At 47.3% G+C, this 14,762-nt stretch overlaps 1 protein-coding gene across 2 annotated transcripts in view; it reads right to left on the bottom strand.

Annotated features, from left to right (window-relative positions):
- Positions 1–14,762, bottom strand: part of GUCY2C (guanylate cyclase 2C) — a gene marked incomplete at its 5' end in the record, with an annotated part of 70,091 nt that overhangs the window by 18,755 nt on the left and 36,574 nt on the right. The window contains 7 exons of one of the 2 annotated variants that reach the window (XM_084765394.1): positions 1,665–1,753; positions 2,491–2,628; positions 4,362–4,494; positions 5,672–5,758; positions 10,013–10,117; positions 10,439–10,510; positions 11,308–11,370. In XM_084765394.1, the coding sequence (XP_084621520.1) occupies positions 1,665–1,753; positions 2,491–2,628; positions 4,362–4,494; positions 5,672–5,758; positions 10,013–10,117; positions 10,439–10,510; positions 11,308–11,370 (687 nt within the window). The remainder of the gene's footprint in view (positions 1–1,664; positions 1,754–2,490; positions 2,629–4,361; positions 4,495–5,671; positions 5,759–10,012; positions 10,118–10,438; positions 10,511–11,307; positions 11,371–14,762) is intronic. The other variant, XM_084765395.1, reaches the window with a different exon arrangement.

The following is a 14,762-nucleotide window of genomic DNA, read 5'->3' as shown; positions in this document are numbered from 1 at the left end:
AACTTTCTTGTTTTTTGTCTGTTTGTTTTTTGAGACAAGGTCTCACGTGGCCCAGGCTGGCCTCTAACTTACTATGTAGCTGAGGATGACCTTGAACTCCTCCTGGTTGTCCTGAATCTAACCCTCGAGTGTAAGGATTACAGGCATGTGCGAGCTCATCCAGCTTAGTAAATTTTGAAGTAAAATTTTAAAACAAAACATACTCAAATTCTTTTAGCTTATAAAATACTAGTCTCAGCTACTGAATCAGTTGTGTTGTAATATCACCTCTAGCTCTTTATCTACACAGCTGAGGCACTGCTGTTTTTATTTGAGACAAAGTCTCATGTACCCCAGGCTGGACCCCAATACCTGATATTCCTCCCTCTACCTTCCAAATGCTGGGGGACTACAGACATATACATCCATGGCTGGCTCATATTTCTTTTTAAATCCACATAAGTATTTATAATTCTGACACGTACATCACATGTACCTCGCTTTCAAAAAATGTACACTGTGATATACACTTTAACCTGAACTCCTCAGTGCTGGGATTATAGATATGAGCCACCATGCCCATGCTTTCAGAGTGCTTTCTCTCTCTCTCTCTTTCTCTCTCTCTCTCTCTCTCTCTCTCTCTCTCTCTCTCTCTCTCCTCTCTGAGATAAGGTTTCTCTGTGTAACAGCTCGGGCTGTCCTGGAACTTGCTTTGTAGTCCAGGCTGGCCTCGAACTCACAGAGAGCCTGAGCTCTTCCTTGAGCTAGAAGAGGCTTTGGGGAGGGGTAGGAACAAGGAGTCCCAGATCCCTGTGTCCTCATCCCTGTGTCCTATGGATGTCACCAAAGACCATTCCTTCCTTGTCTCAGAGAGATGATCCCAAGGTTCCCAGTGGATAACTTCAAGTGAGGATCGTAGAGAGCCCTACGCTTGCTTAGCTGTAGGTGGACCCTGTTAAGTTATAATAGCAACTAATGATAAAGTAAAAAACAATCACAATATGATCCTGAATTTGCCAGCATCCCTGTGTATGCACTGGAGGGTCATTGTTACGTAACAGGGTTACCTGAACTCCTCATTCAATGCCCCAACAGTAAGTCTTACAGCCTGGGTGCCCGCCGAGTGGCTGGGGGCAGGGAGTGGACACGGCGTGGACACAGCAGGCAGAGGAACGGCTTCTGTCTCAATAGACTAGGGCCGCGTGGCACGAAGCTCTACCGTGAAGAACAGCTTAACGTTTATAAATTGTTTATTCTGCTGTTTCCCATTTAGCTATTTTGAATCTTGGTAGTTTCTGGTAACTGAAGCCAGAAAAGGGGACTGTCATATTTGGCCCTCGCAGATGTGACCAACTGTAAAGTCTCGAGATGAGGCAATGGTGCTGTGTATCCTGGGTGAGTCCACATGGGGCCAGTCATGTTCCGACTAGAAGAAGGGATAAGAGCAGGCAAGACAGAAGAGGCAAGAGGATGTGTCAAAGAGGCGGTGCTTGAATGTGTGGCTACAAACTGAGGAAAGCCACCAGGAGCTGGCGAGGGAGGAACGGGCCACCTCTGTAGAACATGGAGGCTGTGTAGAGCTTCCAGAACTCTGTGTGAATACATTTTTGTTGTTTCATCCACTGAGTTCGCATGCTAGAACGTTCCAGCAGACAGACCACTGAATGCTGGGACGGTCCACTCACCTCCAGCTCGCTTTCATCTGCAGTTTCCAGGAACAGATCTGGGCGGAACGGTTTCATCCCGTATAAATTTTCCACTCTGAAAATCTTCTCTAAATGTGTGAGGAAAAAGTACATTACAAGAAGAACCCCAGCGAGTCTGAATCGGTTCACCCCTTGATGACCCTTCAGTCAAGTAGGAGTGGGACAGAGCCTCCCACAGCCATGAACAAAGTGAGAAGGGTGGTTTCCCACTTAAGCCAGGTGTGGCCTCATAGGTAGACTCTTAACACTGGAACATCTCAGCTCTCTATTCCCACACTCATCCAGACTCCCAGATCCCCGAGTCTCATCTCCCTGACAGTCATGAGTTAGTAAACGCTCAGAAAGTGAAGACTGGGTGAACAGAACAAAGTATTTTCCTTTGTGCTGAAAAACTAAGCTCTGTTTCTGATGAGAGCGAAAGGCCTGTGTGGTCTCACTAGTTCGGATAGTAAGCGTGTGCTAGTTCATATAGTAAACAGATTCTATGTGCTAATTCAGATAGTAGGCAGGTTCCATGGTAGGCTAGGAAGCTGAGGCTAGCCTTAATCTCCTGACCCTGCCTCCTCCTCCCAAGTGTTAGGATCACAGGCACGAACCACCACAGCCAGTAAGTGAAGGGAGATCCTTTAACATGGATAATTATGGCACCTGGCTGAGCTCTCTAACACTGAGCCTTTGCAATCCTCATAGAATGTGCAACTCAGTCTTTACTTAAGCAGATGAGAGGCCTGGGATGTGGGTCTAGGTGAGTCCTGAATGCAGATCATCTGGCTCCATGCTAGGCTGTGAAAGAGGCCTGACTCACCATTCTGGTCCCGGCAGCTCAGCGTGTAGAAAGTTTCCTTACGAAGGATGATCTCCTGGGCGACGATCCCGAAGCTGTACACATCTCCTTTCTGAGAGATGCTGGCTTGGCGCAGGTGCTCGGGGGCGGTCCACAGGTCTGTGGGTGAGACATCCAAAGTTGGAGGGAGGTGGCTCTACTTATGCTGAAAGTTCAGGTAACAGACACCCGTGATTGGCAGACCCAGCTGAGCAATGCTAAGGCAAGTGGGGTGTATGTCATCTGATCAAAAAGCTTTGTTTCTTTGCTTTATGACCCAACTTGGCAGCCAGCAGGTCTACTGTAGGAACTCACTGTGGCATGGAAGGATGGCTCAGTGGGGAAAGCACTTGTGTATATGTGAGGTCCTGAGTTCAGGTACCCCAGAACCCACACAGTGAGTGGGCCCAGTGCCTGTCTGCCATTCCAGTGCTTGGGGTGGAGGGAGACAGGGTTCCCCAGGGCAAGCTGGCTAGTCAGAATGGCCTTATCCACAAACTCAGGGTTTAGTTATAAGATTCCCTCAATGGGGCTGGAGAGATGGCTCAGAGGTTAAGAGCACTGGATGTTTTTCCATAGGTCCTGAGTTCAATTCCCAGCAACAACATGGTGGCTCACAACCATCTACAGTGAGATCTGGTGCCCTCTTCTGGCCTGCTGGCTCACATACAGGCCAAATACTTTATAAATAATAAGTAAATCTTTTTTAAAAAGATTCTCTCAATGAATAAAGTGAAGTATGATTGAAGAAGGCTCTGACATAGCCTCAGGCTACTACACAAATAAGCATAACATGTATGTGTGCCCATACATGTGTAAATACTGCCCCCACCATGCACACACACAAGCACACCACATACACATATACATGCTAAAAAGAACACAAAAGAACTCTTTGTATTTGGTCCAATCTCATATTGAACTTCACAGAGTTGGGGAACAGAGGCAGAATTATGAGTTTTCTTCTATTTAGAAAAATAAAGCCCAAAAGAATTGGGGATACGATTTTTTTTTGAGCTAGGAAGTATGTTAATACAACCTCAGCTCTAGGTTTCTGATGCCACTTAGCTATGACTTCTAATCAATACCAGAGGAGAAGTGCATGCATGTCTGCCCTCCATATGACCTGTGTGTGTTTGTATTCCTTTTCTGGACCTTCCCCCCGCCCCACCCCCAATCCTGAGGATGACCAATGAGGCTGCATTTCACAGAGTATATATCTGTGTATCTATCTTGCACCACAGATTAGTGAGTGGTAATGTTTATACGGGAACTGGGTCTCCTGATCTGTACTCTGTCTTCTTGCACAGCCTGTGATCTCATGCTCATCCTCTACAAAGGATGAGTTCAATCAGACGCATCTCCAGGCTCTTCCTGTCCCAGCTTCCACGGTCCGTAAGTTCCTTGAGCTTTTTCACTCATCTCAGGAGACAGAGCTGACCACTGAGGAAAACGTCCACGTAGGACATCTGTTTAACTCTAAAATCATTCACTGAGGGGCTGGAGAGAGAGAGCTCCGTGGTTAGAAGCATTTCCTGTTCTCACAAAGAACTTGACTTCAATCCCCAGTGTCCACATGGTAGCTCACAGCCATCGATAACCCCAGGCCCAGGGGGTCTGATGTCTTCTTCTGGGCTCAGTGGGCACTGTGTACGTGTGGTGCACAGGCATGCATGCAAGTGAAACACCCATACCCATAAAATAAAATACATTTTTAAAAAAACACTCACTGACTGACAGAGAGGGGGGCCTGGAGAAAGAATCAGAATGTTGCCTGCCTCATCACTGTTTCCTGAACATTCTATGCGAGTTAGACAGAAAAATTTTAAAATGCAAGCAAAAGAGGTACAGACCTTTTTTGGGAGGTAGGATGGAATTGCACCCAAAATCTGTGATCTTTACCACCATGCGACTGTCCACCACGCAGTTGGTGGATTTCAGACGCCCGTGGACTTCAATCTTACTGGAGTGCAGATACGACATCCCCTGTAGTTTTTCAGGTGGTGGGAAAACAAAGAGACGTCACACACTTTGGCTGAATGGCCATTTGAAAGAAAGAAATGACATTTGAGTATATTTCTTCTTATGCGTTGCTGTAGCATCCAATTTTTAATTCAGTGCCGTGAGCCTTGTTTCACAAGTATCGTGAAAACCCTAGTGCTTGCCTATCTGCTCTGAGGTGTAGTTCCACAGCTACAGAGGAGAAGGAAGCCGAGTGCGAACTCTAGTTGAACAGCTGTGTACTACCCAAGACACTGGGCTTTGTGATTATGCACACGTGCGTGCATGCACGTGTGTGTGTGTGTGTGTGTGTGTGTGTGTGTGTGTGTGTGTGTGTGTGTGTGTGTGTATTGGGGCGTGGGAAGTATAGAGGCCACCCCTGGCTGTATTGTTACTCAGGTTCCATCCACATTGTTTTGTTTTGTTTCTGTTAAATCTGTGCTTTATTATTGTTTTTGTATGTGGATACATGCATGCCACAGCACACCTGAGGAGCCAGAGGACAGCTTTCCGGAGTTGGTTCTCTCTTTCCGCTGTAGGGTCTGGGGATTGTCAGGCTTGTGTGACAGGTGATTTCAGGCACTAAGCTGTCTGGGAAGCCTTGACCTTGTGCTTTGAGACAGGCGTCTTTCACAGGAACCAGAGCCTGCCAATTAGGCTGGACTGATTAGCCATTGAGCCTGTAGTATCTGTCTGTTTTTTCCTCCACAGTTCTGGAATTACGTGTGCCACAACACCTGACATTTTTTATGTGGGTTGTAGGACTTGAACTTAGGCCTTTGTGTTTGAGCGGCAAGTACTTTACCTACTGAGCCACCTCGCCAGCCCTGCTTGTATGTTTACAGGTTTTCATTTACTGCTCATTTGGACCATGAACACATGCATGTCTCTAGCTCTCTGCTGCCTTGATCTAAAATACTGATAATCCTACTTTACATTTATGAAGGAAATGTCTGGACTGAATTATTTCCTAAAACCTAGCAGATTTGGAAGTTATTTCATATGGTATTTTTCCTTCTAACAACTCTATGAAAATGTGTGAATACACATATTATTTTATCAAAGCTGCCATATGGCATAGCTACCATCGTTGTCATCTTACAGATGACCCCAGCAGCTTGTTACGCTATTTCAGTTTTATGAATGTTTCTATGTCTCTTACCTTAGCAATATCATTTAAGACAGAGATCTTAAACTCCCAGTCCATGAATGTGCCGTCAGGGTAGGAAATCGTGTCATTTAAAACTTCCTGAACAGGAGAGAAAACACACACACATAAGGAAAAAGATGAAATGCTGCAGGGAAAGACAGCGTGGAGCTCACGAGCCAAATAATCCAGTCAACGAGGCCATTGAATCAGGAAGCAAGTGGGATGCTGCAGCCCTCATTTTGTGATCACATCCCGTCACAGGTTGTCTGACAAGGCTACGGTCCAAGAAGTATGTTAGGTGATTTTGGTGTGTACTTATCATATGGTGGTCTCACAAAAACCTAGTGCCTAGGACCTCAAAGTCTAGGCCACAGGGCACAAAGCCTGCAAACCATTGACACGCATTAGTGTAGAATGGTATTCCCCCTCTCTACCACTCTGACATAGACACAGACACACACACACAGACACACACAAACACCAACACACACACAGACACACAGACACACACACACACTGACACACACCGACACACACACACATACATACACAAACACCAACACACACAGACACACAGACACACACACACACACTGACACACAGACATATACATAGACACACACATACAGAGACACACACACACACAAAAGGTCTTGCTTCCAGGGCCATAAGATGAACAATGAGAAATAGGAGGACAAATCAAGTGCAATCAAAATGACGGTGATTCAAGGAGTCTTAAACGAGAGGATTTCTACCAGCTGGAGGTCAGCCGGGGCTATGTAGTGAGACTCTGACTGAGGAAGGAAAAAACAAAACAAAACAACAACAACAAAGCCAAAAACAAAAGGAAAGAGATGAAGGAACAGAAAGGTGAGATGTGTTGTGCTGCTGGCTAACACAGCGTGCTGCTCTTCATGAACTTTTTGTCGTTGTTTTTAATAAATGGAAGTATGTTCTAAAATAACAGTACAGAATAGTAGCCCGAGTTAACCGCAAAGAATATCATACCATAAACACAGAAAGCAGAAACATAACCATTGGTTGTCATTGTCACACAAGTGCTGTGCTTAGGAGGTGGCGACAGGAGGAGCAGATCTTCGAGGGCAGCCTGGGCTATGTGGTTAGTGTGAGGTCAACCTGGGCTATGCGAGACCTTGTCTCAAAACCTCCAAACAAGCACACCAGGATTCCACTATCAGGGAGGGGAGAAGGACAGGCAGAGTCTGCCTGGAGACTGGCCTTGGGGAAGCGTGCTCCATCTCATGAATACTGGATGAAAGCATTTGCTTTGAAACAATCTGGTTTTGAGGCAGCGTCTCCCTTGGTAGCCCACGAGACCTGACGCTCCCGGTGTCACCGGTGCACTGCACATAGACAGAACTCTCTATGCTACCTTGGAGATGTGGCTCTCCTGCGTCTGCCTCCTGAGAGCTGGGATTACAGGTGTGTGCCGCCACGCCCATCTGGGTTTTAAGCATGGAGTCGCTCTGGAGACCTCCTTCATTAGGCTTATGTCTCCACCTCAATGTTAATCACTTCAGTTGGCTTAGTTGCTCTCGGTTTTCTAAGTCTGCCCTTTAGAGAGCTCCTGACTTCCCTGGGAGCTGGAGGTGATGTGCCTTGAACTAATGCAATCTCTGGGTGCTCTTATAAAGCAGGCTTTAGTTAAAACAGTCCCCAGCTGTTTTCAGTGTAACCCAGAGGAGAACATTAATTGATACAATATAACAATTCTTTCTTATTTTAGGAAAAAAAAAACCTAATTGGAGTCTTGTCTTAATTTGGGTGTGGCACCAATAATGTCTCAGGAGATTCTAGAGTTACAGGCATTTTAGACCAGGCTGCCTGGGTTGCAGGGTAAGGAGGGAGTTTGTGAGCAGGCTGCGTCTGCAGTAACACCTCCCTCTCTCCCCTAGGCTACCCACTGGTCCAACCTAGCCAGCTCGCATTTGCCAGCAGCCACACCTCGGTGCCCTTCTGTTTTGAATACAAACAAGCATTATAAAATCTGAACAAAATTGACAAAATACCAAAAGTCAGAAAAGGGGACCCACGCTGGATGCACCCCTTGATCTATTCTTATTTGGGTATTTCCTCTTTTACTCTTTAATGTATATTCATACAAAGCACATGGCCTTATCCTATAAAGTCATACTTGCAGGCTTATGTGCGATTTCCTGAGCTATTGTAATATTTCTAGCTTTCAAAGTCTGGGAACAGTTAATATTAGGGTCGTATGTTCATTTTACCAGTGTCAGTTAAAGTGATCACTTTAAGGCCCATCAACATGATCTGTGGAGGATGGGGGATGGTAGAGTAGGTAACCACTTCCCTGCGAGCAGGAGATGGGGACCCAGAGGCCTGGCACCAACACAAACATCAGGCAGCCACAGGGGCCTCTTGTAATCCCAGAGTAGTCTGGCAACCTAGCCTATTGAAACCTCCAAGCTCTGCCTCAAGTGAGAGACCCTCCCTCAAAATATAAGGTGGGAATGAGCAAAGAAGACGCCTGACGTCGTGCTCTGACCTCCACGCTTGTACACGTGTGCACGCTCGTGCTCACGCACCGCCCCAAACACACCAATCATATGGCTGTCCTGTGATCTTCGGTGTTATGCACTGTCATGTTTTTAATCCACACAGAATTAACCAAATTCTATTGTTCGTGTCTTGGTTTGGTGTACAACGGGTTTGATACTGCAGCATTTGATCGGTATTCCCTGTGTACATTAATAATCGTAGGCTGTGGTCAGTTTTACTGTCAGTCTTATGTCAGCCTTGTTACGGGAGCCTGGAGGATGGTAGCTGTTTAACTTTCAAACACTGTTTATACAGGCAACGGGAATTAGTCACTGGAGTTTAGAAGAACCAAGCTGGTAGTCTTTGTGTGGGAATTGCAATTTAGTCCCTCGTTGTTGGTGTGCTGATGTAAGAAAACACGAAATATGTTTGGTCTTTGGGGTCCCTCGTTCCTGGCACCCAGCTTCTAAAACATGTTATTTCCTGACACAGAAAAAGGGAGGAAGAAAGAAAGGAGGCCACTGTTGCCCCTTGTGGTGAGCCTCTTAACACAGCACAGCCTGCGCTAATAATTCTCCATGGACCTCTACAGCGCATCCATCCGGGCAGGCACCTGAGCCAGCCTCCTGAGTGCTGCCATCACCTGCAACCCCCCCTGCTGCCCCACCCCCACCCTGCCCATCTGTGTGCTGAGAAGGCTCAGTGGATAAAGCTGCTGCCTCCAAGCTGTTATGAGGCAGTAAGGTATTAAAAAGCACTGATTTATTTATTTTGTATACGTTTGGTGGGGGTGCATTGCTAGAGAGCTCTTACGGAATTTGGGCAACTTGCATCAAACGATTCACCCCCTCTACCACAGGGCTCTAGGGATGGAACTCAGGTTCTCAGGCTTGGTGGCAGTTCATGTCTGGTAGCCATCAGTATAGTCCCCTTTGCGCCCAAAGTATCCTGATAAATTACATGGCTGCCTTGATGAAAGGCGGCAGAAGGCCCAGAGCCTCTGAGCATAGGGCCAGCCGCTCGGCAGAGTCAGGAGCAAGTACTTCAGCCCTCTTTGTAGCCCTTGTTTTGAATTCTATCGTGTTCTTGCCCTTTTCTAGTCCTGTTTCAGGCACCTGCCCCGTTGTCTGCATGTCAGTGCTCAGTGACGTGAGGGGCCTGGTTTGATGCCTGGTTCTGCTGTGAACGTGACTCGGCCTGTCCATGTCCTGCTCAGCTTTGGAGCTGTGTATCCAGGATGCCTGGGGCCACCTGGCGCCTGCTGAGTCATCATCTACTCATCCTTGGGTTGGGGGAGTGAGGGGGTGGGCGATGGGGGGTGGGGGAAGAGTAGGGGTGGGGCAGGGGGTCAGACGGAGCAGGACAGGTCACCTGATGCTATCTGAACACTCTTGTGTTTTCAACGCAAAAGCAAGTGAAGTAATCCAAAACAAGTCTCAAAGCACTTGCTCATCCCCTCCCCCCCCCCATTTTCCCTTCTACTTCTGTTCCTACGCCTGTTCTGCCTTTCTGAATACCTCTGGCTTGCTTGTGATGTCATCATAGGACTGAGCGATGCAATCTGATGACTCTGATCACGTTTCCTGATGACTCTCTGATGTCATTTCTTCGAGAAAAGCTTTTAGTTGGCTTTATTCTCGGCGTATGAGCATCTTGCCTGTACGTGTCTACGTGCACCACATGTGTGCGATGCGCACAGAGACTGGACGGAGTGTTAGATGCCCTGGGACTGTAGTTACAGGCGGTCCACTGAGCCATCTCTGGAGCACATTTTTTTTTTCCTTTTTCATGCGGTGACCACTTAGGCAACCGGAAATGACCCTGGCTCCTTACCCGGAGGGATCCCCTCTCACAGTACTCTATCACGCCAAAGATCCTGGTGTCCAGCTTCACGGTGCCGTAGAACTTGGTCAGGTTGTAGTAGTCGGACTGTAGCAACTGGGAGAACAGGAGATCAGGCTGTTTACAAGGGCAGTGAGCAGATTCAAGTACCAATGAAATGCACTTTTTGGGGAGGGTACCCGATTTGTCCCACCCAACCACATTGAATAAAAGTTCTAACTATTTTCAAATAAAACAAGGGCTGTTCCTAGGCCACATTAGTTCTCACTGTCCAGCGTCTCTTGGTAGACTGTCAACAAGAAGCCAAGTGGCCCTTTCCTTTGCCAGGCGATTTTCTGTGGGTGGCGGCACCACTGGGAACCTCAGGGTTATGGGATGGAGCTGCTCCTGAGGAGCTTGGCACATGGGGGTGCATACCTTATTCAATTCTATCTTCTGCTTCTCTGTGAAGTTCCCATCACTGTGTTTGAGGTCTTTCAGAATCACTTTCTGCCAAGATCGGTTGAGAAAAAGGGGCGGGGGGATTGCTGTAGCATGAGTCTTTGCATGGACAAAGAGGAAGGCAGAGTATGGTACAGTTCATCACGTGCACCTTGCAGAAGTCTGCTTTGTGGGGTGCATTACATCGTAAACTTTCTGGAGCACTCACAGTGCACGGTGCCTAGTAACTGGGACGTAGTAGGCTGGAGGTTGAACATTTCTTGTAGAATGACCAGGGGGAGTGGAAGGAAGAAAGGAAAGAAGGAGGGAGGAAGGAGTGGGAAGAGGGAGGGGAGGAGGGAGGAAATGAGGAAAAATGGGAAGGAAAAACAAGGAAGGAAGGGCTCCTCCCTGATATAAGATTTTGGGGTATGGACTAAAGTCTAAGGAAGGGCAGCCCTGAGCAATCTGAGTCTCACAGTTCCTTTTCCTTCCTATTCTCTACGTCTCATAAGGATGTTGCTCTTCCATGTCCCCAGCCTGTGGCTTCTGTAAAGCTGAAGCAGAGTCGGCCTTCCGGGTATAACTCGGAGTGGTCTCTTGCAGCTACCTGAGCATCTCTATTATTGCATTGCCAAGGTCAGGGGTCAGGACAACTGTGTGTCAGAACACCCAGCACACACTGGGACAGGGCTCAGGGCAGTGGGGGACTAAATTAACCAAGAGGTTGCATGACACTGAGGGGACTATACTAACTGATAGAGCTCAGAGCATGGGGGTGGGGAGGGTGGAAGGGCGGGGCTATACTAACACCTAGTAGGGCTAAGGGCAGTGTCCAGGACAGTGTGGGGGAGAGCTACACCAACCTTCTTGTCGTATTTGCACTGTCGCAGTCTCTGGATTGTATCTCGTCTCCTGTCATCGTCAATCTGGAGGAGAAAAGAACAATTGCTTCAGAGATTCAGATCTACGCCCGTCCACTGCCAAAGGCTGAGAGGCTCTCCGTGAGAGTGTCTGCTGAGTGCTCAACCGAATGCTGGCCAGGCCCCTGATGCTCTCCATGGGTGTGGCCTTTGCTCCTTCTGATCAGCTGCTCTTCTCTCTGGGTATCTACTGCCTCGTGCTCTGGCTTGTCCTCCCTCCCTATCATGGTCTTACGAGTATCAAGAGTTCTCTTTGCTTCCTGACCCTCTGACTCCCCTCCTGTTGGGAACCTTGGCCTAGGCCATCTCCTGGCACATGCTCTTGGAGAAGGGTGCTACAAAAGCTCACTGCAATTTTATGCTTAAGCAGACATGCAAATGAGAGAACGGCACCACACGTGCCCAGCAATCCTGGGTCTGGCTTAGAATTGCCAGAGCAGCTGATTTCTCAAAAGGAAGCCTGAAATGTGGATTTTTTCTTATGCCACTCCATGATTTTATAGGCTAGCAATTGAGCTAAAAATGTCAACACAGAACAACACGCAAATGTGTGTGCATACATACGCGTGAGCACATGCACACATACATGTACGTTACTGCAGGCTATGGATGGCTCCTGGCTTTCCTGCCACTGACTTCTGGTCTAAATGCAGAAAAAGGTTAAGACTGGTGTATCTTTCAATTTGCATCTCGTAGAACTTGTTGTGCTGGCTAGTTTTATGTCAGCTTGACACTCGAGAGGAGGAACCCCCAGTTGAGAAAATGCGTCCATAAGGTCTGGCTGTAGGCAGGCCTGTAGTGCGATTTCTTGTTAGTGATGGATAGAGGAGAAGCCCAGCCCACTGTGGGTGAGGCCAAAACTGGGCTGTGGTCCTGGCTTCTATAAGGAAACCAGCTGAGTAAGCCATAACAAGCAAGCCAGTAAGCATCCTCCGCCATGGCCTCTGCATCAGCTCCTGCCTCCAGGAGCTGGGAGTTGAGCTCCTGCCTTGACTCCCTTCAATGATGAACAGTGTTGTAGAAGTGTAGCCAGCTAAATCCTTTTCTCCCCAAATTGCCTGTGGCCATGGTGCTTCATCACAGCAGTAGTAGCCCGAACTAGGACAGGTGTGTTATTATCCTTGATAACTTTATGAGGCTATCCTAAACGTAACAAAACAGCTTGACCAAGTCCCAGGAGTGCTGAAACGGGCCAAGGTCTGCATAGAAAGCTCTCACTCAAATAACAACGTTTTTAGGTTGACGTTTGAGAAAAGACTCCAGAATCCATGCAGGGACTTTGGAGTGAGCTTTTTAGCATGCACGCGCAGAGAAAGAGGTAGCCTCTCCCGGAAGTGACTTTTAACCTCACGGGCTCAAAACTGTCTTCACAGCATACAACAGCTGCTCACCTTCAAAGGAAACACGAGACCTGTAAAGAGGCCTGGTATCCAGGGACTCCTGCTCAGAAGAAGCCGAAAGGTTGCTTTCTTATCATCCAACTAGCAAACAACCTCTTTCCTCTATTTGTTCTCCTGATAAATTCACAGGCAGTCAGATTTAATTATTTCCTGGACTCCTTACTAGTCAACTGATATGTAATAAAGTCTTTCCTTTTTAAAAAAGCTTGGTGCTACAATGGTAACACTTGCTTATCATCAGCTGCTGTGGCCTCCTCTTCCTCTTCCTCCTCCTCCTCCTCCTCCTCCTTCTTTCTCTTCCTCCTCCTCCTCTTCCTTCTCATCTCCTGCTCCCTGACTCTTTCTCTCCTCCCCCTCTTCTTTATCTTTTTCCTTCTTCTCTCTTCCATCTTTTTTTTCATTTTATATATGCATTACAGGAGAGGTAATTGATTGTAAATGTCACCTAAGAATTTAACGTGTCCAAAGTTTTTCTTACGACACTGTGTAAATCATTTCAGTAACTTAAGCCAGCAAGTGTTGCCTTTGGAAACCCAGTTGTCTTATGGTCATTTACTCTTTACTGTGAAATACTGGCAATGGATTTCATTCTGACATTTGTCTGAGATAGGCCCGTCTTTGTGAGTAGAATTTTTATGTGTCAAGTTCGGAAAACTGAAGGAGGGCTCTGGAGCATGAAGCCAGTCTGGGACAAAGGAACATGTCACCCCTGTACCGCTGTGAGCAGGTCCAAACCACCAGAAGGCAGCGTATAGGATAAGGAGGTAGAAAACCCATGAAACTTGGCACCACTTCCTGTTCTCCCGCCCCCCCCCCCCGCGGCCCCCCCCCCCCCCCCCTGCTTCCTGTGTGGCGAAATGTGATCACATTGCTAGCAGAGAAGCTCCAAAGTGTAATTGATTTTACTTCTGCCTGTGAGCTCTTCCCTGACTTGAGAGAATTTATGGACTCCATTTCTGTGCTTTAGTGTAGAAATAGTGATAATGCTACGCTATGTGTGAGGCAGGAAGATCTTCAAGTCAGCTGGGCGTGGTGGTGCACGCCTTTAATCCCAGCACTCGGGAGGCAGAGGCAGGGAGATCTCTGTGAGTTCGAGGCCAGCCTGGTCTATAAAGCAAGTCCAGGACAGCCAAGGCTACACAGAGAAACCTGTCTCAAAAAAATTTTTTTTTAAATCTTAAAATCTACAGTTAACTTGGGTTCAAACTGTAGCCACATTTTTGGAATTCCAGACCTATTATCTGTGGGCTCAGGAGAAAATAAGCAGGGTAATGCTTATTATTTATTAAATCTACTTGTCTGTCTATCTGTCATATATCTGTCTGTCTATTATCTATCTATCAATCAATCACCTATTGTATTATCTACCGACCTATCATCTATCTGTCTGTCTGTCTATCTATCTATCTATCTGTCTACCATCCTCTGTCACTGTCTTTGTGTGTCCCTACACAGATTCTCAGTAATCCTTTGCTTTTGCGTGTCATCAGCAAAGGCAGGATGATAAAGCTTACTTAGATGGCTCTTTGTTGGGGATTTGCATTCCTGGCTACAGAAAATGCAGGTGACTTGTTCACACTGGCTACTGATTGCATTTCCCAGGCAAGGGAACCTTCTAGACACCTCAGCAGAGGCCTCTTTAGCAATGGCCACACTACATGGCACTTAGGTAGCATGAGGAAATGAGTGTTGAGGGTGAGGGGAGCCTATAGGACTTTCTCTTCCAGGTCAAAGGCAGAGACTGACTGGCACACTGCTGTGGTTTGAAGGTACAATGCCTGGCATAGGCTCATGTGTTTGAATACTTGGCGCCTAGGTGGTGGGACAGTTCTGGGATGTGCTAGAGTGGTTAGGAGGTGGGGCTTAGCTGAAGGAAGTGGGTCACTGGGACATGGAGGTGGGGCTTAGCTGAAGGAAGTGTGTCACTGGGACATGGAGATGGAACAAACCCTAGGGATTAGACCTTGGGAGGGTTCTAGCTTGACTGCTGTCTCTCTC

Source organism: Acomys minous (genome assembly GCF_964271855.1).
Source record: "Acomys minous genome assembly, chromosome: 17".
NCBI lineage: Eukaryota > Metazoa > Chordata > Mammalia > Rodentia > Muridae > Acomys > Acomys minous.
The sequence above is the reverse complement of the archived record's forward strand: the minus strand, read 5'-3'. Positions and strand labels throughout refer to the sequence as shown.